The sequence below is a fragment of the Mustela nigripes genome, chromosome 5 (assembly GCF_022355385.1).
Source record: "Mustela nigripes isolate SB6536 chromosome 5, MUSNIG.SB6536, whole genome shotgun sequence".
NCBI classification, from domain to species: Eukaryota; Metazoa; Chordata; class Mammalia; order Carnivora; family Mustelidae; genus Mustela; species Mustela nigripes.
In genome coordinates this window covers 125,513,304-125,540,616 of record NC_081561.1, presented here as the reverse complement: position 1 = coordinate 125,540,616, position 27,313 = coordinate 125,513,304, and the positions used below count along the sequence as shown (strand labels likewise).

At 40.0% G+C, this 27,313-nt stretch overlaps 1 protein-coding gene across 2 annotated transcripts in view; it reads left to right on the top strand.

The window, feature by feature from the left end:
• PDSS2 (decaprenyl diphosphate synthase subunit 2) overlaps positions 1 to 27,313 on the top strand; it is a 259,962-nt gene that overhangs the window by 202,121 nt on the left and 30,528 nt on the right. For both annotated transcript variants that reach the window (XM_059401140.1, XM_059401141.1), the window contains exons 5-6: positions 11,966 to 12,139; positions 13,085 to 13,216. In XM_059401140.1, the coding sequence (XP_059257123.1) occupies positions 11,966 to 12,139; positions 13,085 to 13,216 (306 nt within the window). The remainder of the gene's footprint in view (positions 1 to 11,965; positions 12,140 to 13,084; positions 13,217 to 27,313) is intronic.

Genomic DNA, 27,313 nt, shown 5'->3' with positions numbered 1-27,313 from the left:
AATCCCTGACCCACAGAATCTCTGAGCATCATAACATGGTTGTAGTGTTTATGCCATTAAGGTGTAGGGTGGTTTGTTATGCAGAAATAGATTGTCAGGGGCACCTGGGTGGCTCAGTTGGTTAAGCAACAGCCTTCAGTTCAGGTCATGATCCTGGAGTCCTGGCATAAAGTCCTGCATCAGGCTCTCTCCTTGGCAGGGAGTCTGCTTCTTCCTCTGTCAGAGGTCCCTCTTCTCATACTCTCTCTCTCTATCAAATAAATAAAATCTTTAAAATAGAAATAGATTGTCAGAATATAGATCTTTCCAACGTATTTTAAGGCATTATGTTAGCATGATGGTCATGAAGACTGTGCTGAAAGATATTGGGAGGAACAGAGTAAATATGCTTTCCGAACATCCATGATTGAATCCTGACTGTCGCTCTCGCCAGCAAGAACGACCAGGAGACACGGAGTGACAAGCTTGCGAATCTTTATTGTTCTCCCCTTACCCGGATGTTTACCCCTATTTATATCCCCTCTCCTCCAATCAGCAGGCTGTACACGTGAAAGGGAGCATGATCAACACTTAGCATGATAAAAGGCACGCAGTGTCCACGGGCTTCCTTTTCTGGGCATAGCCAATCATTTTTCAGGTGGTGCGCAAGTCCTCTGCTTAGCCGCAGGCGCAAGCGCCATGTTGTCTGCTATGTACACAGCTGCCCCCGACACCTGACATTTATGCAGAAGGTGCTTCTGTTAGCTTGGATTGCCACAATAAAATACCACTGACTGGGTGGCTTAAACAACAACAAAAAGTTTTTTTTCACAGTTCTGGAAGCTAGAAGTCTGACATGCAGGTTCTAGGCAGTTTGGGGCATCAGGGAGAGTTAACAGAACAGCTCCACGATACCAAGGTTTTCTGTCTCTGCTTGTCTCTTTCTTGCCTCTGCCTTCTTGGTGTCCTCTTTATTACCAGGCTGTTGTTGGCAGTTTGGCTGCAGTAGTCCTGGGTGTGTCTCAATGAGATGGAGCAACATCCCAAGGAAACAGTTGCTAGTTACACCTAGGTCTCTTTCTAGTAGCCTCCTGGGTAGACTTCCTCCTGTCTCATTGGCTAGAGTTAGACCACACTCCCATCCCTAAGGTAATCATTGGCAGCTATCCCATGAAACGGGGCAGGGGGCGGGGGTGGCCTGTGCAAGATGACCTCCAAAGGCCAAGTGAGCTGTTTAAGACCAAAGAAAAAGGCGGACCAGTTCAGCTAGATGAAAAATGGCTTATCAGGGGGACTTAGGGACAGAAGCGTATCTTTGGCAGCAGCAAGACTGCAACCCCACCTCCCTTAGGATCTATTTTTATAGCCAAGAGGCTGGGAGTACATTCTAGGGAGCCACCACGAGGACAGTGTTTAGGTGTGTGCCCCTGTCCTATCTCCTGGACAGGTCAAGGGCGTCATGCCCTGAGGATACATATAAGGGTGTGGTTACATAAAAGGAAAGAATGTGGGAGGGGTGGTTCAGGTCCCAGGACCATCAATCATGGCAGATTTGTCCAAGGTGCTGTTAGTCTGGTTTATACATCAGGGCTGTGGGACCCGAACAAAATGAGGTCTTGTTAGTAAGGAGGGAGAGTGGTGTGGATCCTAGATGGGCAGCGTCTTGTCCACAGTAGGGAGCTATCTTGTGTTCACTTTTTGAGCAGCTCATCTTGTTCTTGACTCAGTCTCTATTAGCTACCCCTTTCCTGTGATCTGCTCACCTGGAATGTAACATGTTACCCCTTAATGGAGCTTCCCATTGTTGCCCCCCCCCCCCATCTAAATGGCCTCCGGAGCAACCCATCTAAATTGCACATGTAATCATATCATTTCCCTACTGAAAACAGTTTCCCCACACATAAATGATAAGAATACAAACCTCTGAACCTCTTACCTATCTGACGAGTCTCCTCTTTCCTCATCTACCCCTTCACAGTAGGCTTCAACAGTTCAGGACTAATATGATGCCCCCAAGTCATCCTCTACCTTACCTTCCAGGCTAATTCCAGAACCGAATTCAGCTCCAACAGTCCCCCACCAGTCTTCTTTAACTCTTCCTTTTTTTTTTTTTTTTTTTTTTTTAAAGATTTTTTTTACTTATTTGACATAAAGAGATACAGCGAGAGAGAGAACACAAGCAGGGGCAATGGGAGAGGGAGAAGCAGACTCCCCGCTGAGCAGGGAGCCTGAGGCGGGGCTCTCTCCAGACCCTGGGATCATGACCTGAGCCGAAGGCAGATACTTAATGACTGAGCCACCCAGATGCCCCTATCTTCCTTAATAGAAGCATTCACTCCCTTCTCTGTACTAGAAGCACAGCTCTCTTTTCACATACCAAACTACTTTCTATGTACTGAAACCGAAATTCTGCTGAACTTTTAGTCATCAAGAAGTAATGCCTGATTTTTAAATCCACAGTGCTTGGCATATAGTAACCGTGCAGAAAAATCAGCCCCCTGCGTCTACCGCACATACCCATGGTATCCCAGCCAGCACCGACACTGTGCATTTCAGAGCAGACCACATTTGCACATGGTGCCGTCCAGTATGCTCATCTCAAAGAATTAGTCAGAATTCCCTCCTGCCCCTACTGCGCAACCCATCCGAAAACTATCTGCTGCCCTCTAGCTGTTCAGAGCTTCCCCCTTCCCAAGGATACCACCTGCTGAAGGATTTGTGCTATGAAAGGGTCTTCCCCTTCTCCATCCTGACCCCTTTCCAGGGTGGTCATTCCTACGCATTACAGCAAGATCTGACTAGTGCAGACGGCAGGAAGGGACTGGCTTGCTCAAAACCAAGAAATCCCTGGTAACCCTTCTCTCTAATTTGTGAGTGACGCTTTAATAGCTTTATGGTGTAGAAGCATTTTTTAAAAGATTATTTATTTATTTGTTTGTTTGTTTATTTGTTTATTTATTTGAGGGAGAAAGAGGGAACAAGAGAGAGAGTGCAAGCAGGGGAGAGAGGGAGAAACAGGCTCCCCAGTGAGCAGGGAGCCCGATGTGGGGCTCTTCCCAGGACTCTAGTACCAAGACCTGACCCAAAGGCAGATGCTTGACTGAGCCACCCAGATGCCCCTCTAGAGGCATTTTTTTTTTTAGACAGTATTTAGTTAGGGACGCTTGGGTGATCCAGTCGGTTAAGCATATGCCTTCGGCTCAGGTCATGATCCCAGAGTCCTGAGATCGAGTCCCACATCAGGCTCTCTGCTCCACAGGGACCCTCCTTTTCCCTCTGCCTGCTGTTCCCCCTGCCTGTGCTCTCACACTCTCTCTCTCTCTCTCTCTGGCAAATAAATAACTAAAATCCGGGTGCCTGGGTGGCTCAGTGGGTTAAGCCACTGCCTTCGGCCCAGGTCATGATCTCAGGGTCCTGGGATCGAGCCCCACATCGGGCTCTCTGCTCAGCAGGGAGCCTGCTTCCCCCTCTCTCTCTGCCTGCTGCTCTGCCTACCTGTGATCTCTCTCTCCCTCTCTCTCTCTCTCTGTCAAATAAATAAATCTTTAAAAAAAATAACTAAAATCCTTTTAAAAAAAAAAATAAAACAATGTTAGTTATACGTGTGAATCAGATCTTACCAATTTCTCTCCCATGATTTACAAAGATATAAAGCTTCCAGATACCTACTTCACTGTCTCCCGTGTGCTTGGATTATAAATCAGAGCAAATTATTTTAGCCTATTAGATGATTCTGTTAAAAATATTATACTTTTTTTTTCCTCCGTAGGGATTCCTAAAAAAATACCTGTGATGTCTGCTATTCCTAATCTCATTACTCATCTTGTACTCTAGACTGTTGGATTTATTCAATAGATATTATTAAAAGACTTAATTTACAGGTTGAAAATAGTTTTTTGATACATAGATAAAACATGTCATTCATCCTTAAATACAACCTACTTTTCCAAGTACAAAAGATTTTTCATATATTTCTATTATGTATTAAGCAAAATAGAATCCAATTGCTATTTGTCTGAGACTCATCTCTGTCATGTACTAGTGTCTGATTTTGGTCAAAATATAGTCTTCAAACCTCCTTAACTTTTATTTTTTTTATTTTTTTTTTAAAGATTTTATTTATTTATCAGAGAGAGAGGGGGAGAGAGCGAGCACAGGCAGACAGAATGGCAGGCAGAGGCAGAGGGAGAAGCAGGCTCCCCGCCGAGCAAGGAGCCTGATGTGGGACTCGATCCCAGGACGCTGGGATCATGACCTGAGCCGAAGGCAGCTGCTTAACCAACTGAGCCACCCAGGAATCCCCAAACCTCCTTAACTTTTAAATGGGAATAATGACAATTAAGATTTTTGAGAGCTAATTTAATAGTGAATGTGAAAATGCCATCACATAGCTCGTTCCCAGGAAGTACTAGACTTCATTCTCCCCCTTGCTTCCTTCTTATCCCTAAATTTAGAGAGTCCTTATTGAGAATTTCCTGAACTTAATTTTTTTTTTTTTTAAATAAGGCTAGTAAACTGTGTCGGATCTTGTTTAACTTCTCAAAATAGCTAAAAACGGCAACTCAAAGCGAACATTTAAAATGGTAAGATGGAGCATGAGAGGGATTAGGTCTCTCACCAGAGCCAAATTTATGCTGCATTTATGAAGATAATGGCTCTGAGCATGTACCAGAAGTAGGAAGCATGAAAACAGAGGCTCTTTGCATCCTTTCTTTGAAGTGCTTTTTAACTCAACAGATAGCCAGTTCCTTTATCATCCAAACTCTTCTTTTCTGATAGTATGAAAGGTAGAAGTTTGACTTGGCAAGTTCTAGATGGGGCTTTGTCATCTTCCTGCATCAGTTAATTTGCTTTTGTTCTGTAATCTGACAAGCCACTTTATAAACTCACTCTGGTCTCCTGTGAATACTTACATACAATATATTACTTTCATGTAACTCAAAGTACGCGTCCCCCAGACAATTCAGTTAACAGAACAGCATATTATATTTGAGCAAAACCACCAGTGCCACTATCTCAGACCAACATCGTCTTGCAGGCTTCAGTTTGTGTGTGTGTGTGTTATTTGAACCAGCCTTACTTGAGCAAAAAGGTCATGTGACAGTGGATGAGAGACTTGTGTTTTTTAAATCAACGTTCTTCTGTCTGACAGTCATTCGATAGGCATATGGGTATATATTACCTTTATGGAAAAAAGGAAATCCCGTCAAAAGTAAATATTCATTCACTGTGTCTTCCTTTTATGGGTAATAAATCTTCCGTAAAAACTACACATATGTAAGTCGATGCTGTAAGAATATCTAAATCTCATTTACTCTGACTACATTCATTCATTTCACACCAATTCTGTATCTCTGATGTGTGAAGATACTGATTTGAATGTGGTTATCAAACCAGTTTCTTGGTATTTTATAATTGTACATTCCTTTTTCCTTTGTAATATAGTATGCTTTCATAATACATACATGGCAAGCTGATGGAAATGAATGGAGGGACCTGGTTTCATTTGTAACCAAGGTCACAGTATGTAATAATTTAATGTTCAGAGAATAAATGTTCTGATTAACTTAGAAACAAAATTATTAACTTACACCCTTATTAACTTATACAAATAGATTTCTAGGGACTATAAATTAATTGTTTTCTTGGTTATCTGAATTTTCTAATTTTTTTTCAGTGATCATGTATCACTTGTGTAATTTAAAATGTAGAAATAATGAATAATAAAACATCTTAGTCACAATAAGGAAAATGTAATGAACCAAACTGAATCTTTGATTGGAAACCCTGCAAAAATTATTCTGAAACAGAATCATATTGCTTTAACCATACATTTATGTAGATATAGTTATACATGCTGTCCTTGGACTGTGAGCTTCTTGAGGACAGACTGTTCATCTTCATATCTATACTGTTTGGCGGAGAACCTGACCCATCAGAGAACCTAAGTCAAGCTTGTATGAATAAATGAGGATGGTATACAAGCCACAAAAAAGTTAATTGAGAGTCATAGAAATTGTTGAAATGACAATTTAAGCATTTAAGACCAAGAAATGTAAAATATTACTCATTCATTTTTTTCTTTTTTAACTTTATTGAGCTATATTTTACATACCATAAAATCAACCCATTTCAAGCATAAAATTCAACGATTTTTAGAAACCGTATCCAGTTGTACAGTAATCACCATCTATCAGTTTTAGAACACTTTCACACACACCCTCATAAGGTCCCTCATGCCCATTTACAGTTTCCACCCCCAGCCTAGGCAACCGCTAATCTCCATTTCACATAAAGGAAGTCATACAATATGTGGCCTTTTGTGCCTTTTTCACTTAGTTTAATGTTTCTGAGATTCATCCAATGCAGGGCATGTGTGTGTGTGTGTAGTTCCTTCTCTTTTGTTGCCGATTAGCATTCGTTGTATGAATACATCTACTCATTAGCTTGAAAAAAAAATTTTAAGGAGTGTGTAAATACTTAAGAAATGCAACAGGTAAACATAATTCTATTCATTCAGCAAACATTTGTTGGAGATTAAAGATGGCCTAAGTGATTAAAAATATACAAAGATGCCTAACACAAGGTCTACCCTAGTCAAGAAAAGACAGATAAGCAATCTGCAAGTCAGAAAGAATGCAGTGCTGGGCGCCTGGGTGGCTCAGTGGGTTAAGCCTCTGCTTCGGCTCAGGTCATGATCTCAGGGTCCTGGGATCGAGCCCCAAGTCAGGGCTCTCTGCTCAGCGGAGAGCCTGCTTCCCCCTCACTCTCTGCCTGCCTCCCTGCCTACTTGTGATCTCTGTCAAATAGATAGATAAAATCTTAAAAAAATAAAAAAGAAAGACTGCAATGCTATGTTGTGATGTAAATAAGGTAACATTGGTTTAGAGAGGAAAGTGTTTGTGGGAGTATTTGAGAATGCTTCTCAAAGAATCGATGTTTGAGGGGCGCCTGGGTGGCTCAGTGGGTTAAGCCTCTGCCTTCGGCTCAGGTCATGATCTCGGGGTCCTGGGATCAAGTCCCACTTCGGGCTCTCTGCTCAGCAGGGAGCCTGCTTCCTCCTCTCTCTCTGCCTGCCTCTCTGCCTACTTGTGATCTCTCTCTGCCAAATAAATAAATAAAACCTTTAATTTAAAAAAAAAAATCGATGTTTGAACCGGATTATTCAATCTAATAGGAAGGGGATGGGAGAAGATGTAATCTTTTTTGAAGGGAATAATATTTTTAAATTCACACAAGTGTGAAAGTACATATTTTATTCAAGAAAACAGCAAATTGTTCTGTGTTGCTGGAAAGCAGCCTTCAAAGGACTATTTTGGGTAGGAGATGGGGTTTGGAGTATTGCTTGGTACCAAAAAGGAGTGCCTTCAATGGTATGCTGCAGTTTTGCTCGAAGCTGTGAGTGCTAGGAAGGTGTTCTAGGAGCATTATTTCAGTTCTTTATTATTTCCAAGTTAGGGATGACAGAGGAAGGTGGAAATGAGAGAAAGAGAAGAGTATCAAAAGAAAGATAAAGGTTCAGCAAATATTTATTGCACATCTAATGTAGTAGAGGGCAAAACAGACAAAGTCCTTGCTTTTGTGCAGCCAGCATTCTATATGAGGAGTCTAGTAGAACCACGGAAAAGAGGTTTAAAGCAGAGTAAGGAGATAGGAGGTGATAAGGGAGGGAGGGAGACTATTAAAGATGAGTTGAAATTTGAGCAGAGACCCCAAAGTGATGAGGAACTGAACCCTGTAAACATCTGGACAGAGTGCGTGACAGAGAAGGGCAAGTTCAGGGGCCCCAGAAGAGCCTGCCTGGAGAAACAGCACAAAGGCCAGTGTGGTCTGTGTGGCTTAAGTTGTAAAAGGATCACCCTTGCAGCTGGGTGAACAATAGACTGTAAACTTGTATGTATTTCATTTCACATGTGTGTGGGCTTAGATGTACGATTAATTCCTGGAAGTGGGATTGCTGGGTCACAGGGCAAATGCATTTGTCATTTTCATGGATACATGGTGCAGTTGCCACCCAGTCCCCCCCTTCCACGAGCTGTGCTTGACAGGCCTGTTTCTCCAGAGCCTCACCAACACTCAGTAAAGCTTGCAGAGGGGGCAATTTTTTCCAGTGGTCAGAAGCCCCCAAATCAAGATGTTGACGAGGTGCCTTTCCTTCTGGAGGCCCTAGGAGAGAGCCATTTCCTTGCTTTTTCTAATTTCTGCCTTCATTCCTCTGCTTGTGGCCCCAGCTTCCATCTGCCGATTCAGCAACATGGCATCTTCCAGTCTCCCTCTCCCTCTCCTTCTCTTCCCTCCTCCCCTCCCCCTCCCCCCTCCCCTTCTGTCATCACATCACCTGATTCAGACCCTGCTGCTTTCCCCCCAAAGGATCCTTGTGATTACCATAGGCCCACCCAGTTAGTCTGGGATGATCCCTCCATTTCAACATCCTGAATTCAGCCACATCTGCAGAATGCCTTCGGCCATGTTAAGGTGACATTCGGGGAGAGTCGGGTGCAGGGGGCGCAGACTTTATTAGCTTAGCGCAGGGAGAGTTCCCATTTGTCTGTGATAGAAAATGGAAATACTTTTCCTCATCGTCCTTTGTCTTCTCACAATCCCTGTGGTTTTGTGGTTGGTTGCTTTGCTTTTGTCTTTGACATTTAGAGTAAATGCAGATCAATCTGTTATTTTTTTTCTAGGTAGCTATTCAGTTATACCAGCACCATTAACAGAAAAAGTCCAACTTTTCCCTAAAATGTAATAAATTCTTATATATAGTTTGATTTCTGGACTATTTTATTCAGTTGTCTTTTTGTCTAAAAAGTACACTTTTTTTTAAAAAAATTATAATTTATAATTTTAATTATAATTGTATATAGTATATATTATATATAATAATATATTAATATAATATATAAACTTATATATAAGTAAGTTTATATATTATATAATTTATATAAATTTTTATGTATTTATATATTATTATAATTTCATAATTATAAAATTAAAATTTTATAATTAAAATTATAGTGTAATACGTGGTATCTTGAGATTTGTAATGCCTAATAGGGCTAGACATCTTTCGCTGTCCCCATCCACCTGCCCCCCCCCCCCCCCCCCCCCCCCAGCTCTTGTTCACGGTTTTCCTGCCTACTTTTATTACATTTGTTTGTTCTGTGTGAACTTTAGAATCAGCTTGTCTGGTTTCAGGACAGGAAAAAGGTCTTTTTAGTTTAATTGGGGTAAACTTTATGAGGTTGGACTTGTACTGTCTTTTTTTTTTTTTTTTTAAGATTTTGTTTATTTATTTGTTAGAGAGAACACTAGCAAGGGGAGCAGTAGGCTGAGCAGGCAGAGCGAGGAGCAGGCGTCCCATGGAGCAAGGAGCCCCATGTGGGGCTTGATCCTAGGACTCTGGGATTGTGACTTGAGCCAAAGGCGGACACTTAACCAACTGACCCACCCAAGCATCCCTGGACTATAGTGTCTCTAAACATAATATATTTTTATATTCATTCAACTTACTTGTGTTCCCTCCCTAATATTTTTTTTTAAACTATCACGCTTTGAGGGTGACTAGGTTTTTTATTTATTTATTTATTTTAAAGATTTTGTTTATTTATTTGACAGAGAGAGCGCTCACAAGTAGGCAGAGAGGCAGGCAGAGAGAGAGGGGGAAGCAGGCTCCCTGCTGAGCAGAGAGCCCGATGAGGGGCTCGATCCCCAGACTCTGGGATCATGACCTGAGCCGAAAGCAGAGGCCCCAAACCACTGAGCCACCAGGTGCCCCTCCTCCCTAATATTTTAACATTTTTCTTCATATCAATTTTTCACCTGTTTATTGACAGCTTTTTATTCTTTCTTTTCATAGATATAATAGAAGAAAAGACCCTATTTATAATGTTTTCTATTTTTTAATGCATGAAAGCTACGGTTAATACATTTGTTATATTAATAATATATTCATTTTGTATGCCTCTACTTTATTGAATTATTTTGCTTATTGTAGGTTTTAGTTGAGTCTCTTGGTTTTTCCCAATATGCGGTCATACTGTATTCAAGTAGAAAGAGTTAAAATCTTCCTTTCTAATACATCCTTTTCTTGCCTCTTCCATTACACTGTTAAACAACAGTGATGTTGTGCTTTTTTCTTATTCCTAACTTTAGTAAGACTCCTGTTTCTTTATAAAGTATTTGCTGACATTAGGGCTGACACACAGACACACACACACGCACACATCATATTAAAGAAATACACATCTGTTCCTATTTTATTTAGGTTCTCCCCCAAAATATAGGAGTTGAATTATGTCAAATGCTTATTTAGTATATATATGGAGAGATAATATGATTTCTATCTTTGATTAATTAATATGGTATGTTAATTCACACGTTTAAAAATACATTCTCAAACATGTAAAATTAAATATGTTATTATTCAGGCCTAATGTTTTATAAAACTCTTATGCACTGTTTCTCCCTTGGGTGGCCTCTTTTATTATTACACGATGTTATTTTGCACGCTTGTAACTGTTGCCATAAGTGAAACTTTTTTCTTGTTTAAAGGCATAATAAATAAAACGAAGCTGGGAATTTGATCTAACCAATGGGCTGAAAGTGCCCTTCCTCATGGTGAAAGAAATAGACTAGATCTGAACTGACCTTTTCATTGTCCTGTTTTCTTATTATTTGTTAATTTGGTCCTCAAAGAATGATGGAAGGAGAAGAATTATGGTATGGGTAGCAGGAAGAAAGTATTTGAGTTAGTTAATCCTTTTGGATGGGTTCTAGTTCATTTGAAGTTTCAAAGGAACAGCGTAAAGGGTTCATCATTCTTGTCCTCCAGGAGCCCCCTGCCTAGAACAGACGGGTCCAGTAGGGCAGCCTCTAACTCCTTGTACCCTGTGAGCACTTAAAATGTGGCTAGTGATGGGCTCTAAGTGTAAAATACACACTGATTTTGAAAACTTAGTATAAAAAAATATAAAATATCCCAGTAACTTTATGTTGATTATATATTAAATTATATTTTGGATATATTGGGATAGATAAAATGTCATTAAGATTAATTTCACCTGTTTCATTTCACGTTTTTAATGCAACTACTGGCAAGTTTTAAATTGCATATGTGGCTTAGATTTTATTTTTACTGTACATCACTGGTCTAGAGGCAGTAGGTGTGTGTATATTTATAAAGATTTTATTTATTTATTTGACAGACAGAAATCACAAGTAGGCAGAGAGGCAGGTGGGGGGGCGGGGGAGGCAGGCTCCCTGCTAAGCAGAGAACTTGAGGGACTTGATCCCAGGACCCTGGGATCATGACCCGAGCCGAAGGCAGAGGCTTTAACCCACTGAGCCACCCAGGTGCCCCAGTGTGTATATACTTATAGATACTACAATTATTTTCGTGATTTAAAAGTTGAAATTAAATAAACTACACTTATATACTCCCATATGTCCTTGTTTCTTCTTATGGGAATAAATTTGATTGGATAACCGGTTACGTCCTCTGTGATTTTTTTATTGAACTTTCTAAGACAATGCAGTTTCTTCGTTATGCTCTTGACATTTCCGCATAAGTTAAAGGCAATAGTCTTGCATTTTGGGATACCAGCGCTCAAGAACTTATGCAAATATAGAAGGGAGTTAGTCTGGAGGTGCAAGTTTCTAATTTTGCCTTCTACAAATAAATTTTAATAGACGTGTCCTAGTTCAAAATACAGTTTACTTCAGCATTGCTTTCATTTTTCCCGCCATTACCCTAGAACAGCAGCTCCCGTCTCCTTAGTTCTCTTTAGGTAGCCCTGGGATTTAGCATCTTTTTAGTTCTGTCTTATTGCAGTAGCCTGAATGTCTTTATTATTATTATTATTATTATTATTTTAGCCTGAGTGTTTTAAATAGTGCATTTCTTAACTCTTCTACTCACCCAAATCCAAAACAATTAAATCACTCCTAAAGCATTTGTAAAATCCTGGCTTTGTTGCATTTTTTTAAGGAAAATCATATCACAAAAGATATTGGAATATCGACTTGGAAGAAGCAGGCTTTTCTCTCCCATGGAGCCTTATTAGCAAAGAGCTGCCAAGCTGCCATGGAATTAGCAAAGCATGATGCTGACGTTCAGGATGTGGCATTTCGGTATGGGAAGCACATGGCCATGAGTCATAAGGTATTTGCACATTTTCTCTTTTTCCAGTTCTTAAATAGCTAAAATGATACATAGGAAACTTCTTGCCATTTAATAAGCTGCTTTTATATCTCAAAAAAAAAAAAATGTTTATTGTGCGCTTAAAACCTATCAGCTATAGATGGTGATTGTTACATAATATAAACAGTATGATTGGTGGGTACTATGTAATTCTTACAGAAAGCTACAACTTACACCGTATTTGTCATGTTTGTCTTTTCTTACTACCTGAAAGGGTTCTTGAGAGAACTCTTGCAAATTATTAAATAACACCTAATGTTGCCATTTACAGAATGAAAGACTATTTGCATTTTTGTTACGGTTCCCTTATGGTTTCATATGTGAAACAAATTATGGAAAGTTAATGAAGTTTAGAAATATAGGGAGTAAAAGTGAAAGCTTTTACAAAAATTGATTCTTTTGAATGGACATAATGAAATATAGAAAGTATCAAGTTAGCTGTTACATTGCTGTCTCTGTATATATGTAACTTAAAAATTCCATTTGATATTTATTTCTTAAATGTTATGTAAATAGCTTTTAAGAGAGGAGAAAATACGTACATATGTTACATACACATAAAATATCTCCAGATGAATTTTTATATATTTTATTAAATCTTAGATTCATTTATTAAGCAGTTACATTTACTTAAACTTTATTTAAATTATTGCTTTTGACTTAAAAAGTAAAACAAAGTCTGCTGCCAAATAAAAAAGGAGATGTGTCAGGGAAAAATTACTTTAAAGAATTTTAAAGATTATTGTTAATCCTATGAACTGTTGTTTGGCTTTATTAAAGTTCATCTAAAGCTGTATTTCTTTAGCTTCATTTTTCACTGCATTTAACTGGTATTTTCTGAAAGGACTAAAAGGTACTAGTGTGTGTACATTTGAATGATTTAACTCTTTTAACTACTCCTCCTAGATAAATTCTGATCTCCAGCCTTTTATTAAAGAAAAGACCAGTGACTCCGTGGCTTTTAATCTAAACTCAGCTCCCGTAGTCTTACATCAGGAGTTTCTTGGAAGAGATTTGTGGATTAAGCAGATTGGAGAGGTAAAACAAAATTATTCCTATTTTAGGTATCAATAGAGGAGTATTTAGTTGATTTTGGAACATAATTGGTATTTCATGATGAGCGAAGCCATATAAGAGCATTTTCATGTAACAGGTAACATTCTTACTTTATAATCTGCATTTTTTAGAGGCAAATGTTAGTTATAAGTTAGGGATTAACTTTCTTATTCTCTGGATTCTTAGAATACTGCAGCACAAAACCAGGGCCTGTGGTGGCTGCTAATTAATTCAGAGGGTTTTTTTTTCCCCCTAAAGTCTTTCAAAAATTGGGCTATGGTAATAGCACCACCCTTTAACTGACGGCAATTTCCCATCTGCAGACTCTAGCACAAGCTGCAGAATTCCAGAAGCTCCGTCTGTCAGCTCATTGGGTTATTTTAAAACAAACTTGGACCCTGAATACTCCAATTCTGAGGTATTATCAAAGAAAAAAAAAAAAGCATGGTAAAGTCAGAGGGTAAAAGGGCCTTAAACTGGGTGAATTTCCTACTTTTTTTTGTAGGAGAAAAGGTGTAAAAGATGAGAGGGAATTTTTTTTTTAAATTTTCTTTTAATTGAGAAACTCTAGAATCACAAAGTATTGCCCTTTTACCCAGAACTTCATGGAATGTACTTAGCTTTGTGGTTCTGATCAGTTGGGTTAATGTGAGACTAGACTTAGGGAACTAGGCACAGCTGAGGGTGGGGATAGCAGCCATACTTCAAGCAAAGACAGCCTATGTGATATCTGCATTTGGAACAATCAGATTTTCCCTCCTAACCCTCTTCCCTTATTAGCTCTCAACATGCCATCAGCCTGCTTAAAATCCCTCATATTTACCTGGTAGAAAAATGGGGAAACTGTCAAGCCCAGGAGAAAAGACCTACGGACCTGGGTGCTTGGAGCTCCCTTGTGCCATATCCCTGACCAGTCCTCCTACGGGGAGGCCCACCAGTTGTCAAGCCTCAAGAGTACCCAAGTGCACAGAATATCCAACTGAAATGGAGTAGGTAATAGAGGACCTCTGGGCATTTGAGAAAAGCCTGTGCCATGAGGGAATGAGTCAAAAGCAAACTGATGGAAAGGGAACTTGGAGGAAACAGACCATGCAAAGAAAGAAAGACATTCCAAAAGCACTATAATCAATCTACTCAATGAGAAAAGACATTAAGTTCATGAAATAAGAACAGATGATACATAAAAAGGGACAATCCAAGAATAAGAAATGAGAATCATTAGATACAAAAATATGAAAGCAGAATTTTTTTAAATCAGAAGCATAGAAGATACAAATGAGAAAATTTCCCAGAAAGTTGAATAAGAAGGTTAGCAAAAGAGATAAGAAAATTAGAGAACCAATTCAACAGATCCTAGATTTATTAGGGATCCCAGGGAAAGAAAACTGAAAATGGAGGTAAGAAAAATTAACAACAACAACAAAAAATTATAAAGAAAAGTCCTGAGAATTGAAGGACTTAAGTTTCCAAATTGAAATGGTGCCCTAAATAATTAATTTTAAAAGACTCATACCAAGTCACATCATTATCACATTTTGCAACAATGGGAATGAAAAAAGAACCTAATACTTCCAGGAAGAAAAAGAAAAACCTACCATACAAAGGATGGAGAATCAGAAAGGCCTCTCAGTAGTGACACTGAAAGCTTTAAGACAATGGACTAATAGCTTCAACATTCAAAGAGAAAATTGTTTCCAACTTAGACTTTTATGACTGTCACATTATCAAGTGTGGTGTTAAATAAAGACAATTCAAAACAGATATACAAGGTCTCGAAAAATTTTATCTCCCAAGCATCTTTTTTTCAAGAGATGTATTTCGAGTGATGTGTTTTATTAAAATAAGGAAGTAACCAAGAAAGAGAAAGACATGGAATCTAGGAACTAGGGGATCCAGACATAGGATGGAGGCAGTGCGAATTCCTGGGACAACATGAAAGGAAGGATAATAAACTAATAATGCCAACAATAAGAGAACTTACTATGTGCCAAGCCCTCTACTAATGAGGAGCCTGAGGCACAGAGAAATTAACTTGCACACAGTCACACAGCTAGCAAGCAGCGGAGCCAGGATTCAAACCCAGGCAGCCTTGCCACCGGGCTCACATCTTTAAGTAACAAGTGACATGCCACTCTGTCTCTCATCCAAGCACGTCCTAGGCTGATGGTGATGCCTCCAGTCCAGATTGGAACAAGAGGACAGAGATCTCCAGGAGAGATTTTTCTAAGGAAAACAATGAAACTAATATGCTTGACCATATTGAGGATTTTTTTTTTTAAGATTTTATTTTTTGGGGCGCCTGAGTGGCTCAGTTGTTAAGCGTTTGCCTTTGGCTCAGGTCACGATCCCAGGGCCTGGGATCGAGCCCAGTGTTGGGATCCCTGCTTAAGTAGGAAACCTGCTTCTCCTTCTCCCACTCCCCTGCTTGTGTTCCCTCTCTCACTGTCTCTCTCTCTCTCTCTTAGAAATAAATTAAATCTTTTTTTTTAAAGATTTTATTTATTTATTTGACAGACAGAGATCACAAGTAGGCAGAGAGGCAGGCAGAGAGAGAGAGGAGGAAGCAGGCTCCCTGCTGAGCAGAGAGCCCAATGCGGGGCTCGATCCCAGGACCCTGGAATCACGACCTGAGCCGAAGGCCAAGGCTTTAACCCACTGAGCCACCCAGGCACCCCTTAAATCTTTTTTTAAAAAGAGAGAGATTTTATTTATTTATTTGAGAGAGAAAGAGAGAGCACGAGCAGGGGAAGGGTCCAAGGGGGGGAAGAGAAGCAGACCCCCCGCTGAGCAGAGAGCCAAACGCAGGGCTCAGTCCAAGGACCCTGAGATCATGACCTGGGCCGAAGGCAGACACTTAACCTACTGAGCCACCCAGGCTCACCGTGTTGAGAATTAATGACAAATACGGAGATACCTAGAAAACTAAGTGTTGCTGTTTAAAATAACGATGTAATCACGTTTGTGAATTTTATGAGTCAGGAGTTTGGACAGCACACCGAGATGACTACCCCCTGACATCGGAGGCCTCAGCTGGAATGCCCCGGAGTGGGGAGGTGACTCAGCAGTGCTGGGCGCTGGAGGCATCTGGAGACTCAGCTCACGCTAGCACCTGGGCTGGGATGTCAAGACTACGTTGCTGACCAGCCAGAGTGCTCACGCGTGGTTCCTCCATTTAGCTTGGCTTCCTTGCAGCATGGCAGCCTTAGAACAGTCGGATTTCTTCCTTGCCAGCTCAGAACTCCAAACACCAGTGTTCCAGCAAACCAGGTGGAGACTGCATCTTCTTCTCCAACCAGCCTCAGAAGTCACACGCAGTCATTCCCATCGTGTCTTATCGAACACTCTACAAGCCCGCCCACAATCAAGAGCAGTTTGTAGGCTCACCTGGCGATGGGAAGAATGTCAGAGAGTTTGGGGCCAGGTTTTAAAACAGCCACATTAAACTTATGAATGAAGATGAGCAGTTATTAGCTGTTGTGAAAGAATTTTCAATGTATAAGAAAGGAAATACAACATAATACTCTACATGGCTTAGAGAATAATATTTATACAGCATAAAAATATAAATACAGAATGTCGATTTAAGCCAAAGAGGGTAATCAGTGGAAGGAAGGTAGGGAAAAAGAGTATGTTTTATCATGTAAGAAATGTAATTATTTTTTTCATGGTAGAATCAATAGATAAAATAGATAATGTCTGCAACTTAAAATCAAGGAAAAGCACTGTTTGAAGGTAGACAGCAAAAGAAACAGCTAAACAGAGGGACACAGAACAGATAAGGTCTGGAGAGTGCTAGGTTGTTTTGTTAGAAGTCTTAAAGTTGGCTTTTTTTTTTTTTAGATTTTATTTATTTATTTAAGAGAGAGAGAGAGAGAGAGTGAGCAGGGGGAGGGGCAGAGGGAGAAGCAGACTCCTCACTGAGCAGGGAGCCTCCTCACATGGGGCTGGATCCCAGGACTCTGGGATCATGACCTGAGCCAAAGGCAGACACTGGGCCCATTGAGCCACCTAGGTGCCCCTAAAGTTGGCTTTTTAAATACAGTGTTTGCTTTTATTTAAAAACATATAGTTTAAAATTGTATATTTCCTATTGTAATTCTACTTCTAATAATCTATCCTCCAAGAAAGATCAGATGTGAACAAAGACTTACCTATTAAAATATGCACTAAAATAGTAACTCTAAAAAGAAAAAAGTAAAAATTGGCCCATTTAAAAATAGAAAAAAGGGGATGCCTGTGTGGCTCAGTTGATTAAACATCTGCCTTCTGATCACTCCAGGTGATCCTGGAGTCCTGGGATCGAGCCCTACATCAGGCTCCCTTCTCACCGGGGAGTCTGCTTCTCCCTCTCCCTCTGCCCCTCCCCCGTCCTACTCCTCTCTCTATGTCTCTCTCTCAAATAAATAAATAAAATCTTTTTTAAAAAATACAAAAAAGGTTAAATGAAGTACAGTACAATGAAATATACAACTATTGAATATTGTATTACTGGGGTGTATTTGTGTGTTTTTTGATAGCTGAACCAAAAATATATATACAGATGGTGTTAGTAACTCTAATTGGGTTACATTAGAATACATTGCAGATTTACATTTTGGTTGAAAAGATCCAGCTAAATATGTTGAATGGAAGCTACCAACTCTCCCTTGGCTATTTACATATACATACATACATACATACATACATACATATATATATATATCTCGGAGATGTGAATTTTAAAGAAGCTTCACAGAAAAGGGACATATTTAATTTTTGGTTTCTTTGCAAGCATACAAAGTCTTAAATGTAGACAACATGAGAATCCAGGATTTCCTAAACAGCTGGTGAAATAGTCCCAAATCTCTGTCTCCAACTTGATTTTAACTTTTCAGAGGGATATCCTTTCCAAATAGCCAGTGCCTTAGGCAGTAACTCAAATAAACCAAATAGATCTTGTCCAGAGGTCAGCAAACCCTGCCAAGATGATGTCTGTGAGCAGATGATGTCCTGCCCACCAAACTAGGTTCCCTGTGATACTGCCTAGATCCTCATCGTTTCGGAAAGCCTGGCAGCTTATGGTCCATCTCACAGCCCCACCAGACCATGTGATTTTCTCCAGTTAGCTTCAGGCCCTTCTTAGAGCTCCATGTCTAAGTCATGAACAGGATTGCTAGTGAAGAGAAGATTCATTCATCTGAAATAAATAAGAACTAGGAAGTTGGTTGTTGTCGTGCAAGGGGAAACATTCCTCAGGTTAAAGCCTCCTTACCTGAGTTTATTTTTATCTTCTAAATTATAATATTCATGTTTATATAAAGCTCTCAATGATGATAATGTTCTGTGAGTGCCCCCTAGTCAGAGTTAGGGGACACAATTAGTATAATACTCGAGAGGGACTTTCTATCCTAAATCTTAAGGAGGTTGCTTATTAATCCTGAAATTAGTTCTAATACTCTCTTTCCAGGTTTTCCTGATACTTACCCCCACTGCATTTTTGTGATCCTTTCCTCCTCAGGTGTTGAATTTTATTTCACGATCCTTAAGGGTAACAATGAATTCACCTTTGAATTATCTATGGCAGCTGACATAGTTACTTACTTGGAATAGTCATCCAGTTAATACTCGTCAAAAAAGCGTGTATGGTATGGTTTTCACAGAGTTATACTGGTTCATGGCAGCTCTGCTTTGTTAAATAGAAAAAGTCAAGTTGGTGTAGCAGAAATGGAGAGAACCAGGTTTTGGAAGACCTTGATTCTAGTTCGGACTCAGCTAGCATCTATATAACCTTAATCACAGTCTTTCGTGTCCTTGTTATTATTTTCTGTAAAATGATGCTGTTGAACCAGATCATTCTGCGGTCACTTTCAGCTCTCAAATAAATCTAAGAAATAGGTCTCTTAGGTAAGAAGTGCATTATAAGAAAAATATTAATCTCTATTAGATGCTTGATACTAGCTTTGACACTGAGAAATGGAAAAGTCTTGCTCTCAATGATGGAAGTCACCTATGATTTCTTATTATCACATGTAAAATTACTTCCCTGCTCTACTCAGACAGGTTTGTGTCCCATCAACCCTTTCGATTTCCTGCTTGGAGAGAGTGAGATTTAATGACTAGACATTGCAGGGAAGACGAGATCACATACCCTTAATGCCCATTCAACATCATTGTGAAGCCAGGAAGAAGAAACTTATGGAATTTTTCATATCAGGCCCTCCTACCTCCTCCTCAACTCCCTAAGTCTCAAGATTAGATAGCTTAGATAGCTGTCTTCCATCACACCCGTTAACAGGCAGGTGCGCGTGTGTGTTCGTGCGTGCACACACACAAACACACACACACACCCCTTTTGTAAGAGGCAGTTAAGAGCACTAGGCCAAACCTAAAACAGCTGAAAAATATTTGTTGAACAATGTTTCCATACTACATTCTACCTTAATTTTAAATTTAAATTTGTCGCTGCTGAAAAATAATGATCAGGTAAAAATACTGAGTGAATGGGTGATTCACCCGAGGGAGGTGAAGTCATTACTCTGTTACCATTTTGATTCATAATAAAAGAAAGTAGAATCCTTCAGAGAGCCACAGAGCTCTGACTCTCTCAGGGAGTCCGGGGGCTGCTGCAGGTCAGCAAGCTTTATTTTTAATGATCCTTCTAGTTTTCTGTGGCCATTATAAGTCACTGAAGAGATAGGAATTATGATTATATTCTCCTGGCTATTTCTAAAAGTACTGAAATGTCACTTAGGCTTGTGACATTCTGACACTGTCATAACTGGCCATAAACTACCTTAAGTGAACTACATTTTACCAGTGCTGAGCTGTAACTCACTCATCCCTAGGTATCTGGCTGTTATTTCTCATTCAAAACCTGAAGCAAAGATCGCTAGTCAAGGCTGGTGTACATGAACGTAACAAATGTATATTCTTTTTTTTTTTTTTAAGATTTTATTTATTTACTTGTCAGGCATAGAGGGAGAGCGAGCGAGTGAGCACAGGCAGACAGAGAGGCAGGCAGAGGCAGAGGGAGAAGCAGGCTCCCTGCCGAGCAAGGAGCCCGATGCGGGACTCGATCCCAGGACGCTGGGATCATAACCTGAGCCGAAGGCAGCCACTTAACCAACTGAGCCACCCAGGCGTCCCAACAAATGTATATTCTTAAAACAAAAGAGAGAAATGCAGAGTCCTCGTAAACACTACCTGATATGCTTCTAATTATTTAAGTTATTTTGAGTTTTTTTTTTTTTAAAGATTTCTATTTATTTATTTGACAGAGAGTGACACAGCAAGAGAGGGGACACAGCAGGGGGAGTGGGAAAGGGAGAAAGCAGGCTTTCTGTCAAACAGGGAGCCTGGTGCGGGGCTCGATCCCAGGATCCTGGGACGCTTAATGACTGAGTCACCTGGGCGCTTGTTGAGTTCTTTCAAAAGGAATAATATTGACATCCTCTACCACAGAGGGTGGACAGTTTGGGCCTTTGAAGGGACTGTATATGAGACCACAAAGACTGAAATGGCTCTAGAGATCTTCTAAATTAAAATATTTCTTATGGTTTTCTGTTACTTTTAAGGAAACAAAGTGCTCGAGTACAGGTGATATAGAAGTAAATTGCCTGCAGGTTGTCTGTGGCCTCTTAAAGAGGGGAATAAAAGAAATACACAAATACAAAGAATACTGTAGTGATGTCATTTAGAGAGCACAGAGGAAAGTCCAGAAGTGATCTGGGAAATTGGTGATCTCTGAGGGGGTCCTTGAAGAAGAAGATCTCAATGGCAAAGCTGAGAATGAGAGGCTTCCTAGCCAACAGAGGTCATGAAAAAGGAATGCAGGTGGTCAAGTGCACTGTATTCAAAGAAATACAAGTATTATTGTTTGGCTCGAATGTGAAAAAATATAGGGCAGTATAGGGAGAGGCAAAGAATTGCTCTTAAATAATATGTAATGCCTGTGTTTAAAGATTTTGGTTCAAACAAACATGTACATAAATGTCGAGATGTGCAATGTTTACAATAGCCAAGAAGTGGAAACAACCCAACGTCCATCAAATGATGAATGGATAAACAAAATATAGTATGTCCGTACTATGGAATATTACCCAGCCATAAAAAGGAGTGAAGTATTGATATGTGCTACAATATGACAAAAGTGTTCTAGAACTAAATAGTGGGGATGTTTGCACAACATTCTGAATGTACTCAGTGACTCCTGAATTCTACTCTTTAAAATATTAAGACTGGATGTTTGTTTGCAGAAAATGAATTTGATTCGGGTCAGGGAGCAGACACTGAAAGTTTCTGAGCCAGGTGAAATGTGTTTTAGGGAGATATTTTTTACTACGTCCTATAGGATGAAAGGAAAAAGGAAATAGTAGAGAGAAGGAGTTTGGTTAGGAAGCTTTGGGGAACCTGTTGATAAGTTCAGGGAGAAAAGTACTGATCAGAGTGTTGGCAATAAAAGAAGGAAAAGTGTAAAACTCACTTCAGAGAGGGGCACTTGGCTAGCTCAGTTGGTAGAACATGTCACTCTTGATCTAGGGTTGGGGTTCAAGCCCTGCCCTTGGGTGTAGAGATTATTCAAAATCTTGGGGGTTGGGGGAGAAATAAACGCATTTCAGGGGAGAAAATGTACAAGGCCTGAAAATTGTTATGGTAGGGAGAAGCCGGCAGGTGTGTACTAAGGAGGGCAGTCAGAGGCGAAAACAAGGATTTTAAACTTAGATTATAGGAACAGTCATGTCATTAATAAAAATAGAAAAGTTAAGTGGAAAAACTGGTGTAAACTTGGGTGGTTTTTTTTTTTTTTTTTTTTTTTTAGGATTTTATTTATTTGACAGACAGAGATCACAAGTAGGCAGAGAGGCAGGCAGAGAGAGAGAGGAGATAGCAGGTTCCCTGCTGGGGAGAGAGCTGGACTCAGGACTTGAACCGAAGGCAGAGGCTTTTAACCCACTGAGCCACCCAGGTGCCGCATAAATTTGGTCTTTGACATTGTGAGCTTGTGACATCATCAGAGTTGGTGTCCTTCACATTGGAACCTGGCCACTGGAGGAAACAACTCAGTTCTATGTTCAGCCTGATTTCCTTGCTCTTGGCCTTTCTGCAGTGTGGGTAGATTTTGTCTGTGTTTGAAATTTTAAATTTTGTGACTCTTCCAGATTCCAAGAAAGCATAGCAAGAAAAAAGGTTTTGCAAAGGGATGACAAGATTTCTGAATAAAGAAAAATGTATTATGTAGATAATGCAAGTCCTTCCTCTTTTTAAAATTTCTTTTATGTTTTAAAGGTTTTATTTACTTATTTTGAGCAAGAGAGTGTGTGAACGAGGAGAGGGGCAGAGAGAAAGGGAGAGAGAATCTCAAGCAGACTCCACACTGAGCACAGAGCTCAAGTCAGGGCTCAATCCCACAACCATGAGGTCATGACCTGAGCCAAAATCAAGAGTTAGTTGCTTATGATTGAGCCACCCAGCCACCCCTACCCTCCTCTTTTTTTTAACTGGACACCATGACCTCTGTGCACCTGTCTGTTGCTTCCTCTTTTCCCAGGTAGCCCAAGAAGGAGAATACAAAAAAAAACATTCACATTCCCCTCCAAAGATAAGCTTTCCCAGGTAAAAGAGAGGGTAACATAGAAGTCCAGTTCTAAATGGTATTGACTTCTTGCAGATGCCTTCTGTGCTATCTTACAATAGGCAAGAATGATCAGGATCACAAAGAAGCCTGCCCTCTTCCTTTATATTCTGATACCTTTCCCATTTTGTAACTGGAAAGCTGGGTTGGTATAAGGCCTGCTTTTCCTGCCAAACCAAAATTCAACTGCTTAAACTTTGGGACTAGCAAATCTAATAGATTCTGATTTGTAAGCTTTCTTTCTTTCTTTTTTTTTTTTTTTAAAGATTTTATTTATTTGAGAGAGAGAGCACAAGCTGGGGAAGGGGCAGAGGGAGAGGGAGAAGCAGACTCCCCACGGAGCAGGGAGTCTGATGCGGGGCTCCATCCCAGGACCCTGGATCTTGACCTGAGCTGAAGGCAGACACTTAACCAACTGAACCACCCACGTGCCCCTGTTTTATAAGCTTTCTAAATCTTTCTAAATCCTCATACACTCTACCCAAACCATTCTAGGATGAGGATGGAGGTCCTACCCTTCCTCCCTTTCTCTGTCCCCTGATAAGCCTTTTCATTCATGTATAACACTAAACTCCACCCCTTTCTACCAATACAGATGCACAGAGATTTTCTTTCCAGTAAGACCTGTCTTTTCTAAAGGAGCCAATGATATTCCTGCAAAAGACCTTTCAAGTGTCATTGTTTTTGCAGCCACCAAAGTCATCTTTTATTCAAACAAGGATTATTAATGGATAATAGGTTAAGACAATTGGATGAATGCTTAGAAGACAACCAAATATTCACGGATTCAAAGCATCTCACAGGTTACTTATTAAATACAAAAAGAAGCAGTGAACAAACTTAGTTTCACCAGTAATGAGACAAACATATTGTATAACTCCTGATGTAATGGAGAAGTATACGGCATCATGTATGTAGTTATCTTGCCCCCCCCAAAAAAAAGTTTTCATTTCATCTGACCACGAAAAAACAACTGGACAAATCCAGGGTAAGGGACATTCTTTAAGGCAGTTGGCCTGGACTCTTAAAAGATGTGGTATTATGAACAGAAAAAGTGTGGTGTAGGCACTCTTTTTTTTTTTTTTTTTAAAGATTTTATTTATTTATTTGACAGAGAGAGATCACAAGTAGGAAGAGAGGCAGGCAGAGAGAGAGGAGGAAGCAGGCTCCCTGCCGAGCAGAGAGCCCGATGCGGGGCTCGATCCCAGGACCCTGAGATCATGACCTGAGCTGAAGGCAGCGGCTTAATCCACTGAGCCACCCAGGCGCCCCTGGTGTAGGCACTCTTGTAGATTAGAAGAGATTTAAAAGCCATGACATCCAAAAAGAATGTATGATTTCTAACTTGACCTTGGATCTGGTTGAAAACAACTCTGAACAACACTATTGGCTGAACTGGAAACATTTGAGTATAGACTTCTTAGACATTATAGGAAGCGTTTAACTTGGTGGATATGATAATGAATTTGTGGTTATGCAGAAGAACATCGTTGTTCTTGAAGATAAATGCTGTAGTATTCAGGGATGAGCCATCATGAGGTCTACAACTTACTGTTAGATAGATAGCAAATGATCATCCAAAGAAAAAGCAAAGGTGACAAAATATTAGCAATTGAGTAACATAGGCAGAGGGCAAATGGGTGTTCATGATGTTGTCTCCACTAAAAAATTTGAGGAAAAAAAAGTTTGAGGCGAAAGGTAGTTTTCCTTAAAATTTTATTTACTTATTTATTTTTAAGATTTTATTTATTTGACAGAGACATAGCAAGAGAGGGAATGAGAGCAGGGTGAGTGGGAGAGGGAGAAGCAGGCTTCCCCAAGCAGGGAGCCCAAAGCGGGACTCGATCCCAAGACCCTGGGATCATGATCTGAGCTGAAGGCAGATGCTTAACAACTGAGCCACCCAGGCGCCCCTTTCCTTAAAATGTTAAAAAGAGAATCTCTTTTAAAACGACTGTTATTCCCAAATATAGCTGCTGGCATTTGGGAAGAATAACGTGGTAAGTAGATTTGATGAGTCTCTAGCAATTTCTGGACTCCCTGCTGTGGAATATTAGCTTTCTACTTTCAGAAAAAGGTTTCTCCATCTCCAGCCTTCAAGTCCAGATAGCAGTAGTTGAACATTGGAAACAGTTCATTTATGTCATCCAATCCTTCTTTGTTACCTGACTTATAAGAAAGCATTTGTTTCTTAAAGTAAAAGACCACATTGTACATCCATTACTTACCAACAGGGAATCTGTCTGCCTTTGGTCTGCAGAGACGGGTGTATAAACCTTTGGAATTAATCCCTCTGTGCATCCTCTCACTCAGAATGCTGGCTTCTCTCTCTCTTTCTCGTACAGAATATTGTTTTACAGCTCTCACTGTAGCTGTCTGAGGGGGCCTCTGGTGTAAGCACTGACACACTAGCTTGTCTATTTTCACTTTTTTTTTTTTTTTTTTAAAGATAAAACAAGGTTCAAACCACACATTCTCTGTGAACTGCTAAAGACTGGGAAAAATTACTTTCTTTTCTCCTGACCTGGATTGACAAGAAGCACACCTACAGGAGGCAAAAAGATGACTGAATCCCTTTTAAAGACCCTGGTAATGAAGCCCGCAGGGAATTGTCATGTACGGGAGAATTTACAGTGGCTTCTGGAGACGAGCAGTGTGGCAGGAAGAGGTTCAGGACTGCTGGCTGTTGAAATACAGTCTGGATTTATTTTATATCAGCCTATTTTGGGCCCCAGCGAGAAAGTTATTTTAATAGTATCTTGCTCTGCTAGAAATATACATAAGTGGCAGATGTCAGAAAAAGAGGGGAAAGTTATAGCACTCCATTCTCCTTGAGACTTAAGGAGTTTATATAGTTGTTCTCATTTAGCCTTTGAAGTAAACACTGATGCATATGGAAGAATAAATTGAATAAAATAAATTGAAAAGGGCGTTAGACAATGGTCCAGACCAGTGATCTTCAAATGAGTGAGACACTCAGGGCGAGGGTACTGAGGCTCTGCATTTTTAACAAACCATCCAGGTGATTCCGGTAACCAGTCCAGCATTTATGAGAGCCAGCATTTATGAGAGAGAACATTTGGGAACATAGCGTCTAGTTCAACACTCTTATTTTACAGAGAAGAAAATGAAGATGAAAATGCACAGAACAATTTTTTAATTGTTGGAGGTATCAACGTATTATGGGCTAGAAACCATAGTTGCTAACATATCATAGTTGCTAACATATCATATCTTCACGCATATCACACAGCATATCATATCTTCCCAGGAGGGCACAGTGCTTTTTGGAGTGGTCACTGGCAAGATATTAGCCACTTGCTTTCCTCCATAGCAGGGCGTTCTTAGCACCCTAAGCTTTGAGGTGTGACTCTTGAAATGTCCCAAGGAGTCTGTTTTAGGCTCTTTCCGCTTCAACAGACTGCTTTCAAGGTTGAGGCACTGAATTACACTAAACCACTGTTTCTATGAGAAGGCTACTAGATCAGTCTTTTCTGTTCTATCCTTTTGTTGTTTGATTTTCATGAATTTTTCGAATTTATAGTCCATAGATTTCCCTCCTTAGCCTACTTATAAACAGCAGTTGGGCAGTACAGTGAGCATAAGGTATTGTTTAAGACAGGTGAAAATGATTTGTCAAATATCAGCTAATGCTTCCACATTAACTACATCCTTAGACACCCCACTTTCCTAGAACTAGGAGTGAGTATAATGAACTTTGCTTCGTAAGCTTCCTGAATAGATAGGACATAACCAACATATATAAAGAAAAAGCACTTATCCGTCTATGTGTTCATTCACCAGATATTATTGGCCATGTGCTTGACCCTAGTCCCGATCTACACATGAAATGCACTTGTAAGCAGGAGAGAAAGTTGTCTCTTCTCAGAGAGCCTAAGTCTTAGAGGGAGATTGTATGTGAAGCCTCTGCAGCCCCTAGAGTATAAGCTCCGTGAGGGCAGAGATTTTGATCTGTTCTGTTCATGGCTGCGTCTCCAGTGCCCAAGCGGTACCCGACACGTAGGAGATGCTTGGTGAATTTAGCGAACGAGCGGTTGTCTGGCAAAGAGAAACTATGGCCCCTCCCAAATTAACTGCTTTACAAAAAAAAAAAAAAAATAGAATAGGTACTGTTTAATGAGAAATATTATTTATGGAGGGGATTAAATCACCATTGCTGTTGGTTTCTCAAGTGCTCTATTTTTATAAGCTCTTAAAGCCTTCTGTGAAAAAAATTTTGTGTCAAAATATATATACTCTTAGGTATGTATATGACCTACATAGATATTAACACACATGGCTGGAAATACATATATATTCTCTACCAAAAAGATTTAAATCTTTATCATCTTTGTTTTATAAAATAACTCATACTTTTATGTACAAGCTAAAGCAGTCAAGGATGAAATGGTTTCACAGAACAGGATGTTTGTTGTGATAAAATGAAAAGGACGTTCCGGGGAGCTGCA